Here is a 17,143-nt window from a genome sequence, read left to right as displayed (position 1 = left end):
GAGATGCGGGGTGTTGAAATTTTTCTTATAATCTGAAAATCTATTTATTGCTCTAAAACTGGATGAGATATGCAAATTAAATTTTTTGCGTTTTAAGACGTAGTTCTTGCGTATTTTTTGAGAGAAAACATAGGCGCGCATACGGGTAACGGCTTGGAATTTTTTAGAGCAAAAATCTTCTCTTTTTTGATATGACGTGCCGTTCTCATGCAGAAACTAAAACATATTAACGTTTACAAAGTATTCCAGCTTTAATTAATGAATTTATACAAATTTATTGTAAGCGTTAAAATGTTTTATTTTTTGCATGAATGCGATGCATCGTATAAAAAAAAAAGATAATCTTTTTATCCCAAAATGAAAATGGAATTTAAAAATGATTTTTAATTTGAAATATCTCAGTGGCGTTCTAATATTTTTCTAAAATTTTCAAACCATAACCCGTGTGCGCGCCTATGGTGCATATAAAATACTTAATTGTATGTCATGAAATGCGCAATAACTACTTCTTAAAACCCATTTAATTTCACTTGCAGATCTCAACCAGTTTTAGAGTAATAAATAAATGTTCAGTTCATAAGAGAAATTTCAACACTCCGTATCTCGAAAACGAAGCATTTGCGAACATACATATGTTTATAGAGCAAACTGTTATTATTTTTTCTTGTAGAATTACCTCTCCAATGTGTTATACTTATTAAGGTTTATACGTGGGATTGAGTGGCACCGTTTTCGCGGATAACGAAAACCGAGCATAAGCCGATAAATAACTTGAAGTCAAATACATCAATGGAAAAAATAAAAAGGTAGTTTCCCCTAAAGATTTAATTTACAATTCTCAAAGTGTACATACGTTTGTTCATGGTCGTCTCAAAACAAGAGCGACGGCGAATAAGGCAAAATATTACTATAAACTATCACAACTTCGAGGTGGTCAAAGAATTTAAATATCTAGGAGCAACAATCACAAATGACAGCAAATTAAAACGCGAATAATGGCAGGAAACTTTGCAATGCAACATCTAATAAAGTCAAAACTTCTTTCACGTAGTGCAAAAATCCAGGTATATAAGACCACAATACGACCAGCAGTCGCGTATGGAAGCGAAACATGGACGCTAACAAAAAGAAAAGTAAATAAATTGCTTGTATGCGAACATAAAATCCTTCGAATGATATATGGCCCTTGCAGTTTTAACAATTGTTAATAAAGACAGCGTGACAAACGAATGGAAAGCTTTCTTTATTCGGAAAGGAAAATCTAGTCAGATATATAAAGGCCAATAGACTCAGATAGGCAGGGCATGTGATACGCAGTAATGACAATCGCCTTATAAAAAAATGTGTTCTGGGAAATGCCAGACGGAAGAAGGTCTGTAGGGCGGCCTAGATAAAGGTAGAAAAATGCAGTTAAACAAGATCTAGAGAAAATGGGAATGTGGTAATGGGAATTAATGGCACAGGACCAACAAACATGGAAGGCAATAGTAAACGCGGCAAAGACTCGCGAAGTGTTGTAACGCCATTGATGATGGTGATGACCTACATTTTTACACTTTTTAAAAATAATCTGTTACTTGTTTCTGCTTCTTTGAATGGAAAACAAGTCACCAGAGAACGGCAGTTCTCGCCAGTGGCGCACACCAACACCCCCTACACGCGACACTATACAGGGTGAGTCATGAGGAACTGTACATACTCCTACCTCGTATAGAGGCTCCTATGGGGAATAACAAATGACCATTAAAAAGTGTCTGCTCCCATTGTTTAATAATATACAGGGCGAGTTTCGCATTTTGACAGAAATTTGTATTCGTCATCATTTTTGAACGTTCAGATCGATGTGTCTCTTATTTTGGCCAATCGTTACACTATTATCACCTAATCAACTAATTTATTCAAACTAGAAAAAAATCAGGTCCGGCTTTAAAAAAATTAGTTCGTTTGGGTCTTAGAAAAAATTTCACCCTGTATACGCTTTTTGAAAACTCTAATATGAATTTTACAAATTAGACAAATAGGCAATTAAAATGGTATATTTATTTTTTTTCCCCACACGATTAGTTAATTTTTTATTAAAAAATCAAATTTGTCAAAATCGGAATTTTAACCTAAAAATGAAAAAAAAAAAATGAACTCACGGTTTAACTCGCTACAACTCTGTTCCATTTTAATATTTTTTTTTCTAAAATTTTTACAGCACATACCTCTTACCATTGTGAAGACTATGAAAATTGTTGTAGACTTTCAGTCTTCTTCTTGTAAAAGTTGCAAACTTGTAAATCGCAAAAATTAGGTGGAAAAATTTAAAATTTATCAATTTGATCACGTCTATGTTAAACTATAGAGCCAAAAAGAAGTGTTATGGGAAGTTTTAGATCTAGACGTGTTATAGAAAAAAAAAAAAAAAATGGTAAAACTTTTAATTTTAAGAAAAACGTTGTTTTTGTAAATTAATTTTTGTAAAAATCTATGCAAAAACTTTGCCAAACTTTTTATGTATAGTCAAATTTGATTTTTTAATAAAAAAATAAGTAATCGTGTGGGGAAAAAATAAATATGCCATTTTAATTGCCTATTTGTCGTATTTGTAGAATTCATATTAGAGTTTTCAAAAAACGTATACAAGGTGAAATTTTTTCTAAGACCCAAAGAAACTAATTATTTAAATCCGGGCCTGATTTTTTTCTAGTTTGAATAAATCAGTTGATTTTTGTGATAACATAAATTAAATATTTGTTCAAAAAAATTTCATTTTTGTAATAAAAGTTATTTTTTTAAATCTATGGTTCTCTTTACCAAACTTTTAATTATTCATAGTCAAATTTGATTTTTTTTTTATAAAAAATTAAGTAATCGTGTGGGGAAAAAATAAATATGCCATTTTAATGGCCTATTTGTCTAATTTGTAAAAATCATATTAGAGTTTTCAAAAAGCGTATACAGGGTGAAATGTTTTCTAAGACCAAAACGAACTTATTTTTTAAATCCGGGCCTGATTTTTTCTTGTTTGAATAAATCAGTTGTTTGGTGGTAACATAATTAAATATTTGTTAAAAAAAATTAATTTTGGTAATAAAAGTTAATTTTGTTAAATCTATGGTTCACTTTACCAAACTTTTAATTCATAATCAAATTTGTTTTTTTTATAAAAAATTAAGCAATCGTGTGCGGAAAAAAATAAATATGTTATTTTAATTGACTATTTGTCTAATTTGTAAAATTCATATTAGAGTTTTCAAAAAGCTTATACAGGGTGAAATTTTTTCTAAGACCCAAACGAACTAATTTTTTTAAAGCCGGACCTGATTTTTTTCTAGTTTGAATAAATCAGTTGATTAGGTGGCAATAGTGTAACGATTGACCAAAATAAGAGACACATCGATCTGACCGTTCAAAAATTATGACGAATACAAATTTCTGTCAAAATGCGAAACTCGCCCTGTATATTATTAAACAATGGGAGCAGACACTTTTTAATGGTCATTTGTTATTCCCCATAGGGGCCTTTACGAGTATACAAGGTAGGAGTATGTACAGTTCCTCATGACTCACCCTGTATACAGGGTGTTTCATTAATAATTGTCCATATAGTAACTGGAGAAACCTTAGCACAAAATACGAAGACTTAACCTAAAACACTTAAATAAAATGTGGTTCCTTACTGAGTTACAGGGTGTTTTATCTAAAAATTTAAAAATTATTTTTGCTCAGCATTTTAAAACTTTTCGACGTATCCTTTTCATACTTGGCAGAAAGTGCGACTGCTAGACACCCTACTAAATTATGATAAACAAACGTTTCTAGCTACTACCAGAGGCGTACGAGAGGGGATGGTGACTGGTTGACCCTTCTTAAATTTCTACGCCACTGGATGAATTACTATTTTAGTACAATTTTCAGATTCTCCAATACATTCTACGTAAATAATATACTCTTCATTGGTAACGATAAACTCATTAGTTTTCGAGATTTTTGAAGTTAAATATGAAAAGGCACAGTTACTTTGATTAATTTATGATATGATACATACGATTAAAATTTAAAAATTATTTGTATCCAGTACTTTAAACTATTTGGCGTATCCTTATCATACTTGGCAGAAAGTGTAGGTACTGTACACCCTACTAAATTAAGATTAACGTTTCTAGCTACTACCAGAGGCGCACCACAGGAGATAGTGGCTAGTTGACCCTTCCCAAATTCTACGCCACTGGCGAAATTGCTATTTTAGTGTAATTTTTTGATTTTGCAATACTTTTTATGTAAATATTATACTGTTTATTCGTAACGATAAAATTATTAGTTTTCGAGATATTTGAAATTAAATATGAAGCGACACAATACATTAACCAAAATAACTGTGTCGTTTCATTTTTAACTTCAAAGATCTCGAAAACTAATCACTTTATAGTTACGAATGAAGAGTATATTATTTTCATAGAAAGTATGGGAGAATCCAAAAATTGAACTAAAATAGCAATTTGGCCAGTGGCGTAGAATTTGGAAAGGGTCAACCATTCACTTTCCCCCGTCGTACGCCTCTGGTAATAGCCAGAAACGTTTGTTTACCATACATTACCTATACTACCTGCCAAGTATGAAAAGGATATGTCAAATATTTTTAAAATGCTGAAAAAAAAATAGTTTTGAAATTTTTAGATAAAACACCCTGTAACTCAGTAAGGAACCACATTTTATTTAAGTGTTTTAGGTTAAATCTTCGTATTTTGTTCCAAGGTTTCTCCAGTTATTATATGGACAAATATTAATGAAACACCCTGTATACACGAAATTTTCGATTTTCTAAATCTGACTAATTTGAAAGATAGGCCAAGTCCCATCTTAAAGTTCAGGAAAAGGCTCACCCATTCATATGTCAACGATCCATTTTGGACCAAGGGTGAGGATTTTACGGCCCTTTCTATTTAGGTTTGTTTTTCGTTCTCGTCCCCAAAGCTCCCAAAAACTTCAAAAATTTAAGTCCGACCTTTGCGGCTTCTAATAGTACTGATCATTACCTTTCCAACGCATGTATAATTTTAAAAATCGGTTATACCATTCAAAAGTTACCGAGCTCAGAAATATGACTCAATTTTTATTTAAAAAAGGGAAAATGTTTGTGGATATGTATGTATGTGGTTTGAAAGTTAATAGTATGTGGTTTTTCAAAAAAGGTAATACCGTCACTAGAATAGGTAAAAAATTGAAAAATAATTGGGGATTGTTTTATAAAAATTTTTTGTATTGCCATCCATTTTCAAGATACAGGGCGTTGAAGAAAACAAAATTTTACACATTTTTTTACGATTTTGCGAAACTACTGGCAACATTGTAATTAAATTTGGCGACTTTTAAGAAGTAGTTGTTGTCCATCTTTTGACATACAATGAAGAATTTTATATTTATCATTGGCTCGTACAGGGGTAATGGTCTGAACTTTTTAAAGAAAAAAGATAGTACGCCACTGACATATTTCAAATTAACAATCTTTTTTGAATTCCTCGTTCAATTTGTGACAAAAAATCTATCTTCCTATTTTTTCATCCGACGCGCCATTTTTATTCAAAAAATAAAGCATCTTAATCCCTAAAAAGTATTCGAACTTCTAGTAGTTTCTACATCTACATAAACTCATACATCTATTATAAAAGCTAATTCGAATACTTTGGAAGCGTTAAGATATTTTATTTTTTTGCGGCAAAACGGCGCGTTGTATGAAAAAATAAGAAGATAGTTTTTTTATCGCAAATTGAACGAGAAATTCAAAAATGATTGTTAATTTGAAATTATGTCAGTGGCGTACTATCTTTTATTCTTTGAAAAGTTCAGACCATTACCCCTATGCGCGCCAATGATGAATATCAAATCCTTAATTGTATGTCAAAACATGCACAATAACTACCTCTTAAAACTCGCCAAGTTTTATTACAATGTGGCCAGTAGTTTCACAAAATCGTAAAAAATGTGTAAAATTTTGTTTTCTTCAACGCCCTGTATCTTGAAAATGGATAGCATTACAAAAAATTTTTATTAGGCAAACCCCAATTATTTTTCAGTTTTTTAACTATTCTAGTGACGGTGTTACCTTTTTTGAAAAATGTGTATAAAATTGTATCAAAAAACGAAAGAAAAAAAAACAAAAAAATGCTGTTTTTTATTTTTAAAGGTGCGTTTCACCATTTTTTTCGTGAAAACGAATGTCTTAGTTATTTTTTTATACTCATTTAAAACTTTAAAATCGTTCTAATATTTAAATTTCCCGCCAAAAATAAAAAAAAAATTGGACAGAACTTTTTAAAGCTTACAACTTTTTTATTTAAAGTTTTTCGCTAGTTCTCGATGCGGCTGAGATAAAAAATAAAAACATAAAAACCCTAATTAGGCTCTAGGTGGGTCACATGACCACCTAGCGGGCTAAAAATTTTAGAAAGTGAGTTTCAGTATATATGCTAAACGGTGACCTATATGGAATTCGAATCAAGTTGTGGGGGCAGTTTTTATCATCTTACCCGGCTAGGCCCTTTACTTTGCAGAATTTCCAGATACAAGGTATCCCATATGGGTTAACAACTGTTAGGTCGTGTTTGTAATTTTTTATGCTGTAAATTGTTATTGTTGAAGATTCCAGCGCTATTAAAAGTTCTGGACCAGATTTTTGGCCTTAGTGCAAATTATAATATTAAGCCTGTTTGTGTCATGTTCATCTATTATTTTGGTTACATTTTTAAGTAACGTACCTGTACATATTATTTATATAGATGATTACATTTATTTCGACGGCAATTAGGAATATACGTATTTTGGTTTTAATAAACGTCTATTAATTGGCGATTACCAGCATAATAATTATTAGCTTAAATACCATATCTATGTATAAAAAGACTTCAAAATATTTCGTGGTAAAGTTAAATATTCAAAATGAAAGTGCTAGTTGTAATTTTTGTTATGATATCCGTAACAGCGGTGTGTATTTTCGACTTATTTGTTTAGATGTTTTGTAATTTGTTTTTATTTACAGTCAGTCCATTCACTCATGGTAAAATTTTAAAGAACCGCTTGGATTGACATGAAAATATACATTGTTAACATGTCAAAAAAGCGATATTGTGCCGATATGTGTCCTTTTACCATAGGGCGAGCTTGTCAGAGGTGAAAAAAATATACGTTCAAAATAAGTCCGGAGCTAGATAAACTGACTAATTCTAAGCGACTTTTGTTTTATAGCATTTTTTCAATAAGTTAATTTCGAGTTATTTGCGAGTGAATATGTTCCTTTTTTTAACCTTCCGATGACCAACTTTTTTTTGTTACACGGATGACCAAGGGGGGGGGGGAATGACCCCAGGTCAAAAATGTCAAAAATGACAATTAACAAAAAAATGAAGTTTTTTTAATTTTTTTTTTAATTTTTTAAAATTTTTTTTTATGGCACGTCATTCAGCTAGTCACAACATGAGTATTAGTGTCGTGTGTAGTGTGTCTGTTGAGTAAGTGTCTTGTTACTTTGCAAAGTCGATGTCATTAGCGTAAAAGTACTTGGAATTACACATAATAGACGCTATTTTACTAAACATCAACTTCAGAATATATTTTTTATTCGTAAAATATAGGAAATTTTTTTTATTTCAAAATATGAGGATATCTAGAATGATATTAAAATCAAATAAAAAAATAATGAGTTAAAAATTAAAAATACTTTTGAATTTATTAAAGAAAATCATACGCTGGGGTCACAATTTCCCCCGCTTGGTCATCCGAATGTTAACAAAAAACCACGTTTTTAACGGTTTTCCGCAAATAACTCAAAAAAGCCGCATTAAAAGTTAGGGAGACTTAATTTGTCTGCACACTCTTTACTGATGAAGTTAGCTTCAGACGCACTATCTAATAAGGCTCTAACTTCCAGGGCTTTACCAAAACGATCAAGAACGTGGATTGTAGCAGTAGCTAGCAAGACATTATTTGTCAAAGTATTTGGTGAGGCGGAAACAGAAGGCACATGGTCGTTAGATGAACTTGCAACCTCGTTATGAGTTGAAGAATAATGTTCATTGGTATTCTCAAAATGGAGAGAGCTATGATGACTCTGCTACACCGGGCAAACCTTCTGGATGAAAGGCATTTGAGCGTGACATGAGTATTAGTCAAGCAATTTACACAAAAATTGTTCTGTTTAACAAATTCGAAACGTTTTTAAGGTTTTTCCGCAAGAAATTGATTACATTTAAATACAGGATGGTCGGAATCACAAAAGAGACATTTATTTTTGACAGAACTGGTCAGGAATGTAGAAGTTTGACGAGACGAATGTTTTACTTTATTAGAATTATCTGCTAACTTATAAACTTTCTCATAAGTAGGTACATTTTTTTAAGCAAAGTATAATTCGAAAGCCCTATTCGAAAGCCCCATTGAGCGAGAGAAAAAAGTAATTTTTCTAAAGAAGCTTAAGTGAAACAGGATTATCAGTTTTAACCGCACTGGCATTCTGAATATTTTTCCATAACGCTCTAGATAAGTCTCTTTTACCTTCATAGCGATCAATTAGGGTATTGTATGCAATTATATAGTTTGAATCTTGCAACTTGATGTTTTTAATTAAATTGTAATATGCCCGCCTAAGTGATTGCAGAAGATAACTTACCTTTTTATATTGGAAAGATCTGAATTATCACGTACAAGAGCATTATATAAATTAATATAGGTAGGAAAATCGGTAATCTCTCTAGTACATATATTCAAATTTAGTATGGGAAGACTTACATTAGGTTTAGATCTAATCGGTTGATCAGAAGATACATTCTGAGGTCCACTAGAAGCAACGTTTAATGCTGAATGATGTTTAAAATAAAGTGAAGCTATTTTATTATAGACGAGGCAACGAAGCACTAAACCTATGAATTTTGTGCAGTAAGATGAAGATGCAGTGTCAGGCAATTTGGTGAACTAAATTGATCTCCGGCAAAAATTTTTGTGCATGAGAAAAAGCATCCTTAAATTGCATCTCGAAGAGATGGAAAATAAAAAAATTGGGACTCAGGAAATATTGACGGAAATGAGTTCAATTTTCATACTTGGTGGTTTTGGAGGTTACTGAATACGAATTTCATGACGGCGATGGTCTCTGAGGTACCTGGTGACCTGGGTGATACTCGTCGCCTGGTACGACCGAATAATTCGCGGGACGATCGAATAATTCGCAAAATGAAGATTAGATCGAAAAATTTAAAAATACGTGTCCAATATTTTTCAAAAATATATCGAATGACACTAAACTCGACCACCCACATCGCCCCCTGGAGGTGCAGGTGTAACCCCCTGGATTATTGCAGATTTATATTGCTTACGTGAAAGTAAGCATTTTTTATTAGAGACATTTTTTAGAATTGGGGATAGATGGCGCTATAATCGGGAAAAACGATTTTTTCGTGATACCATAGGTAAATTATAGAAACGGTATAATATCTCGAGAAATAGACTTCCAAATAAAAAACCAAAAAATATGGCTTTTATATTTTTTAAGAACCTGTCAAATAGCATAAAACACGACCCTCCACTCCACCCCCTGGAGGTGAAGTGGTGTGTAACTTTAAAATCTTAAATAGGGGTCATTTTTTATTTCAGATTTTGAAAGAAGTAACTTTTATTCGAGACATTTTTTCGAGCTATGAATATATGGCGCTATAATCGGATAAACACTATTTATTAGCGCCATCTATTAACAATTCTAAAAAATGTTTCGAATAAATATTACTTATATTTTCATGGGAAATACAAATCTGCAATAAAACATGGGGATTCCTATTTAAGATTTTACAGTTAACACCCACCTCATCTCCAGGGGATGGAGTGGAGAGTCGTGTTTGATGTTATTCGATAGGTTCTTGAAAAATAATAAATACGAATTTTTGGTCTTTTATTTGTAAGTGTATTTCTCGAGATATAAGATCGTTTTTATAATTTACCTATGGTATCACGATAAATCGTTTTTTCCGATTATAGAGCCATTTATCCACAATTCTAAAAAATGTCTCGAATAAAAGTTGCTTACTTTACGTAAGAAATCCAAATCTGCAATAACAAATTGTGTTTCTATTTAAGATTTCAAAGTTACTCCCACCCCACCTCCAGGGGGCGGAGTGGGGTGGTCGTCTTTAGTGTCATTCGATAGATTTTTGAAAAATATTGAACGCATATTTTTCAGTTTTTCGATCCAATCTTCATTTCCCGAATAATTCGATCGTAATAATTCGATCGTCCCGCGAATTATTCGATCGTCCCAGGCGACGGCTCCACTCTGGTTACCAAGTACCTCGGAGACCATCGCCGTCATGAAATTTGTGTTCACTGACCTCCAAAACCCCCAAATATAAAAATTGAACTCATGTCCGTTAATATTTCCTGAGTTCTAAATTTTTCATTTTCCATCCTTTCGAGATGTACTTTGAAAATGCATTTTCTCATGCACAAAATTTTTTGCCGGAGATCAATTTAGTTCACAAAATTGCCTGATATTCTCTCGAATTGAATGCAAAAAGTTGCATAACGATTCACCTTACTGCACAAAATTCCTAGGTTTTGGGCTTTTTGGTGCTTCGTTGCTTCGTCTATTAATAGATTTAGCGAATTCGAACTTAATTAATTCTTCCCCATCCTCAACAGCTATTAAATTAATTAACTCAGAATATTGATCATTAAAACTAGTATTCATATCTTCGTATTTTTTTGCAGCAAATAGAAACCCTGTAACTAAAAATTCATCTGCTAAAATTTCATCTGCAATCTTTTCAATTTGTTTAATTTTACAGATTTCTATTCTGCGTAGAGCATGTAATCGTGCTGCTCGATTTTGTGCTCTAGCTGCCATGATAAAATGTTTCATTAAAATTATTTTTTAACTAAACCTTTAAAGATACGCTCTCAATAAGTTTAATCGATATGTTGTGTACTTTTAAAGTTAAAACTCAATAAGTATCAATAATGGTTAATATTTATTATATTTGAGTATGTATAGCCGGAAATTAACACATGATTATTAAAAAAACAACAATATATTTATTTATATTTCCTTGTAACTAGAAAATCTATGCATAAAAATATTTTAAAAATAAAGTATTCATTAAATATTGCGATTTTATCTTCTTACGGTATTTAAGATATAAATAAATAATAATAATGTACCAGAATATGATTTAAGAATAACAAATATATTTTTAATTATTCAATTGTTCACATATATCAAATTAAGAAATCCACCCCTGTACATATTATGCGTACATAAGAATGCGTATATTTTTGGATCTGACTTAAACTTCCCAAAACTTGGGTAGAAAATGGGTGAAACAATGCGCTCTTAAATAGATTGGCAAGTGTTGCTTATCGATGTTAATGATTTTACGAAACAGATGTGGCGTGTCGAGTGTCGATACGACTCTCGGGTAAAATTAGAAGAAAGACGACCTTTTGTGAAGAATAATGCACTGAATAATTTTAAATTTTATAATTTAATTGGGATATTTTAATTGAATAAATTACTTTTTTATCCGGCTTGAAGGACCATTTATGTTCTTAAGGCTGTTCCTCACGATTCTGAGCATAGCTAAATTCAAATGGAAAAGTTTAAACAAAATAACGCAAAAACTATGGCAGATATTGAGATAATTCTTTTTTTATATGAAAGGTATTAAAAAGTTCTAGTGCACTATTTGCTTATCAATTATTAAATTGTTTAAACAATATGTTTTTTTTTTAATTTTTTGCTTAAAATTAACGTAAAAAATTTAAATTTAAATACGGCACTAGAGAATTTTTCCCACTTTCCGAAACTGTTTTTGTTTTTAACATAAAGTGTAACACAAAGCAGCTATTTTGTTTAAACTTTTTTAAAAATCTCAAAGTTTTGCTAAAAGGTATCTCTTTCGGCCGTCATTCTGTCCTTGTTGTCGATATCCAGCCCGCGGCCAGCCAGCAGGTAAAGAAACCCTGTCAGTAGGATTATCAATAATGTTATTACAGGTACGAAAACGAATTAGTGCTTATGAATGGACAAAGATTATTTAGACTTTTGACAAAATTTTTATTATAATTTTTATTTCAAAACACCCTCTAAAGAAACATTACACAATTATATATTTATTTATAAATGTAATTTCATTTTATCGATCTTGCTCATGATGCTACTCAAATTCTTATAATACGTGTTACTTATATAAACTTTTTCATTGTATGTATTATCATTTATCATGTATAATATGATATGCATAATCCGTTTAGAACGTCTTTCGACGTTATCCGATCCCATTTTTCATTCAATTCGGCTGTTCCATTGATCTTCTCTAAGTTCTTTGGATTTGGGGCTCATTGAGTTTCTTATTCTTTTCATCCATGTTCTATTAGGTATTTCTCTCTTCTATATTCCTGTAGGTGACAATGCAATTACTTGTTTCGGGAGTCTACTGTTTTTCATTCGTTGGACATTTCCGAACCATTTGAGCTGCTTTCGTTGTATGTCATCCATGACTGTAACTTGTATTCTCATGCGTGCTCTAATTTCTTCATTTCTTATCCTCTCCCGTTTCGAAATTACGGCACTACAGCCCAAATTGAGCCCTGGACTCCTTTATTTTTTGCCTCCACCCTTGCCTGTCTGTGGCTGCTCTTCTCCATACACGGACTCCTAAAAGGACTTGTGCGTCGCTGTTTACTATGTCTTCCCAGCGCTTTCTTGGCTTTCCAACCGGCCTCTTTCCCTGCATTCTAGCATTCTGTGCTCTTTTTGGTCGCCTATCCTCTCCCATTTTTATCACATGTCCGGCCCATTGCAATCTTTGTATTCTAATGAAGTCTGACAGGGGTGTTTCCTCATAACGTTGATAAAGCTCGTTGTTGTATCTACTTCTGAAGATTCCATTTTCCCTCACAGGTCCTAGTATCCTCCTCAGTACTTTCCTTTCGAATGTGTCGAGCTTGTTTTTGGATGTTTCTTTCAGGACTCAGGCTTCATTACCATAGCATGTTATTGGTCGAATTAAGGTTTTATAGATTCTCATCCTTGTATTTCGGTGGACACTTTTAGACCGAAATATATGGGAGAGGGCAAAATAAGCTCTGTTTGCCTGCGTCATTCTCTTTCGTATTTCTGCATCTTCTGATCCGTCGGCATATATTCAATTTCTACTCCCAGGTATGTAAACTTTTCAACCGTTTCAATGTCATCTTCATGTATGTTTTGTGGGATTATATTTCTTCTCGTGTGAGTCATTATTTTTGTTTTTTCTGTGTTAATTTCCAGACCTTTCCAGTTCGTCTTATTACATCCATTTCCGCGGCTTCTGTCTTTCTTATATTTCTCTCTGTTAATCGCCTCATTTCACAATCGTATAAAAGCATGCTTTTTACCAGTTTCATAGATATTAAATTATATTTTTTCTGTTATTTTGTTGTTCCAGAGAAAGGCATCCTCCTTTTTTTTGCTTTTCTTTGTTTTGTACATTGAGGAAATTTATGCCGCTTTCCATTAGCTGGGAACGGGGTATTTATTTATACACATATTAACAATTTTTGTAATCAGTCGAATTAGATTTTTGGTGCCACATATAAGGAGTTCAGTTCAGTTCGTCGTCTATTGATTCAATGGAATCACCTCGCTTAGCAGTTTTCTGTAGACTTTATTAGACTGAGAAATGCCGCAAAACAATCTGAGGAATAAATGAGGATAAAACAAAATATATAGCGACCACATGAACGGGACAGAGAGACAGAATAGGGCAAAACGTTTCAATGCACCAGAACAACTTTGAAAGGAAAGGGTTCATCAGTTTAAACATTTGGGAGCTACGATCACATCTGACAATAAAATTACTCATAAACAATGATTAACAACAAAATACAAAGTGCCAATCGTTGTTGGTTTGCGTTACAAAAAATATTGAAATTAGATTATGTATCCAGTTGTACGAAAATAAGCATCTAACATTCTGTAATAAGACCTAAATGACGAATGCCTGTGAAACATGGACAATAACAAAACTTAAAAATCGCAGAAAGAAGAATTCTTAGAGGAATATACAATCCAAATTAACAATCCTTTTTGAATTCCTCGTTCAATTTGTAACAAAAACTCTATCTTCCGCTTTTTTTATACGATGCACCATTTTTATTCAAAAAATAAAACATCTTAACCCTTACAAAGTATTCGAACTTCTATTAGTAGTTTCTACATCTACATACATAAACTCATACATCCATTATTATAAAAACTAATTCGAATACTTTGGAAGCGTTAGGATATTTTATTTTTTGCAGCAAAACGGCGCCTCGTATGAAAAAATGATAAGATAGCTTTTTATCGCAAATTGAATGAGGAATTCAAAAATGATTGTTATTTTGAAATATGTCAGTGGCGTACTATTTTTTTTCTTTGAAAAATTCAGACCATTACCCCTAAGCGCGCCAATGATGAATATCAAATCCTTAATTGTATGTCAAAACATGCACAATAACTACCTCTTAAAACCCGCCAAGTTTTATTACAATGTTGCCAGTAGTTTCGGCAAAGTCGTAAAAAATGTGTAGAATTTTGTTTTCTTCAACGCCCTGTATCTTGAAAATGGATGGCGTTACAAAAAATTTTTATTGCAAACCCCAATTATTTTGAAATTTTTTACCTACTCCAGTGACGGAGTTACCTTTTTTGAAAAATATGTATAAAATTGGATCAAAAAACGGAAAAAAAACGAAAAAATGCGGTTTTTTATTTTTAAAGGTGCGTTTCACCAATTTTAAAAATTTGAAAAAATTCAGGGTGAAATATTATGCAAAAATACACGTTATGTATTTTTTTCGTGAAAACGAATGTCTTAGTTATTTTTTATACTCATTTAAAATTTTAAAATCGTTCTAAAATTTAAATTTCCCGCCAAAAATTAAAATAAAAATTTTTTTCGCACGGAACTTTTTAAATATTACAAATTTTTTATTTAAACCATTCAAAAAGGATTGTTAATTTGAAATATGTCAGTGGCGTGCTATCTTTTTTCTTTAAAAAGTTCAGACCATTACCCGTATGCGCGCCAATGATAAATATAAAATTCTTAATTGTATGTCAAAAAGTGCAGAACAACTACCTCTTAAAATTTGCCAAATTTTATTACAATGTTGCCAGTAGTTTCGGCAAAATCGTAAAAAATGTGTAAAATTTTGTTTTCTTCAACGCCCTGTATCTTGAAAATGGATGGCATTACAAAAAATTTTTATTAAGCAAACCCCAATTATTTTTCAGTTTTTTACCTATTATAGTGACGGTATTACCTTTTTTTAAAAATATGTATAAAATTATATCAAAAAACGGAAAAAAACCAAAAATATGCGGTTTTTTATTTTTAAAGGTGCGTTTCACCAATTTTAAAAATTTGAAAAAATTCTGGGTGAAATATTATGCAAAAATACACGTTATATATTTTTTTCGTGAAAACGAATGTCTTAGTTATTTTTTTATAATCATTTAAAATTTTAAAATCGTCCTAAAATTAAAATTTCCCGCCAAAAATTAAAAAAATTAATTTTTTTGGATAGAACTTTTCAAAGCTTACAACTTTTTTATTTAAAGTTTTTCGCTAGTTCTCGATGCGGCTGAGATAAAAAATAAAAACATAAAAACCCTAATTAGGCTCTAGGTGGGTCACATGACCACCTAGGGGACTAAAAATTTCAGAAAGTTAGTTTCACTATATATGCTAAACGGTGACCTATATGGAATTCGAATCGAGTTGGGGGCACTTTTCATCATCTTACCCGGCTAGGCCCTTTGATCATTTTTTACAAATAAAAAACAATTAAATTTTGATAAAACCTACGAGCTAATCGGAACATTGTATACTCGTTAAGAAACCAGTTTTAAAATTAAATCCTGAAGAAAATTTGATGCGGAAACAATATCACTTTGAGATTGAAAATTAGAATAGTAAGAATGATATCTATCATAATATACTCTTTTATATATTTATTACTAAAATTACAAAAAAATAACAGGATATGGATGCCGTGACGACATCTGCATAAAACAATTGAAAGTTTTATTTGAATAAACTTAAAAATAATATCAAAATAAAACTTTTATTGAGACCCATTTTCTGGTAACGCTTTCGTAGTTTCTACAATTTAAAAACCAAACGAATGCTGGAAAGAAATAAGGCCAGTGGAGATCTACAAATTGCATTCTCCCTGCCTGTCCAGCGTGACAAAATTCGAAAGAAAACTTATTTCCCTATACTCAGTTATTAGTAAAAATAATAAAAAATAATAATTTCGTTGTAAAACGAAACCAAGAGACGTCTTATATTTCAGTTCGGTCATCCAATTAAAATACTTATTATTTATACATTTTTTTAGGCAAAAATCACAGATGATTATCTTTCAAAGACTTTTAAAAGCTGTGGTGCGAGCTATGGTGGACCAAACAGCATATTTAAACTTGTAGTTGGCCCAAATCCTGACATCCAAACCTTGGGTCAGAAAGCTCTGTGTGTCGACATTAAAACTGGAGCAACCAATGAAAATGGTGATATTAACAAAACTGTCACTAGGGAGTTCATAATGTTTTTTACGGGTGGTAATAAGGAAAAGGCCGACAAAGTTGTAAAGAGTTGCACAAAGCGTGCTGGTGTAACTCCAGAAGTTGCAAGTTTTTATTTTTGGCGCTGTGGAAGACTTATTGTCGATAACTAAAACAATTAACTGAATAATAGAATATTATTACTTTACATAATGGTAATTCAAATATTGTCAAAATAATATACTAGCAGCTCATTTCAATAAAGAATTAAATATGATCCATTGAAGTTTAACTGTTGTATACCTACATATTATACAATGTTTTCTACATATACAACGAGTGCGTATATCGCACTCCAGACTGGTGCTGCATAGAGGATGGTAGATTGAACAACACCGTGTATAACCCTCCTTTCTTCAAATTTAGGTCCCCCGATATTGGGTATTACCATCCCCAGCGCAGTCGATCTTTTCGCCGCCTTAGGCCGATACCACATTATGCGTTTTGACCGGATGCGGCGAAAACGCATCCGTTTCCAACGCAACCGGACCGACCTGTCACACTATGCGTTTAGTCTGGTGCAGTTTG

The 17,143-nt window shown here is 32.0% G+C and overlaps 1 protein-coding gene across 1 annotated transcript; it reads left to right on the top strand.

The window, feature by feature from the left end:
* The first annotated feature begins 6,828 nt into the window (after positions 1–6,828).
* LOC114332965 (uncharacterized) lies at positions 6,829–16,832 on the top strand. Its single transcript, XM_028282773.2, has 2 exons — positions 6,829–6,966; positions 16,393–16,832. Exons 1-2 carry the CDS (start codon positions 6,922–6,924, stop codon positions 16,726–16,728), a joined length of 381 nt encoding a protein of 126 aa, XP_028138574.2. The 5' UTR covers positions 6,829–6,921; the 3' UTR covers positions 16,729–16,832.
* The last annotated feature ends 311 nt before the right edge of the window (positions 16,833–17,143 follow it).

This window comes from Diabrotica virgifera, chromosome 1 (genome assembly GCF_917563875.1).
Source record: "Diabrotica virgifera virgifera chromosome 1, PGI_DIABVI_V3a".
NCBI classification, from domain to species: domain Eukaryota; kingdom Metazoa; phylum Arthropoda; class Insecta; order Coleoptera; family Chrysomelidae; genus Diabrotica; species Diabrotica virgifera.
The sequence above is the reverse complement of the archived record's forward strand: the minus strand, read 5'-3'. Positions and strand labels throughout refer to the sequence as shown.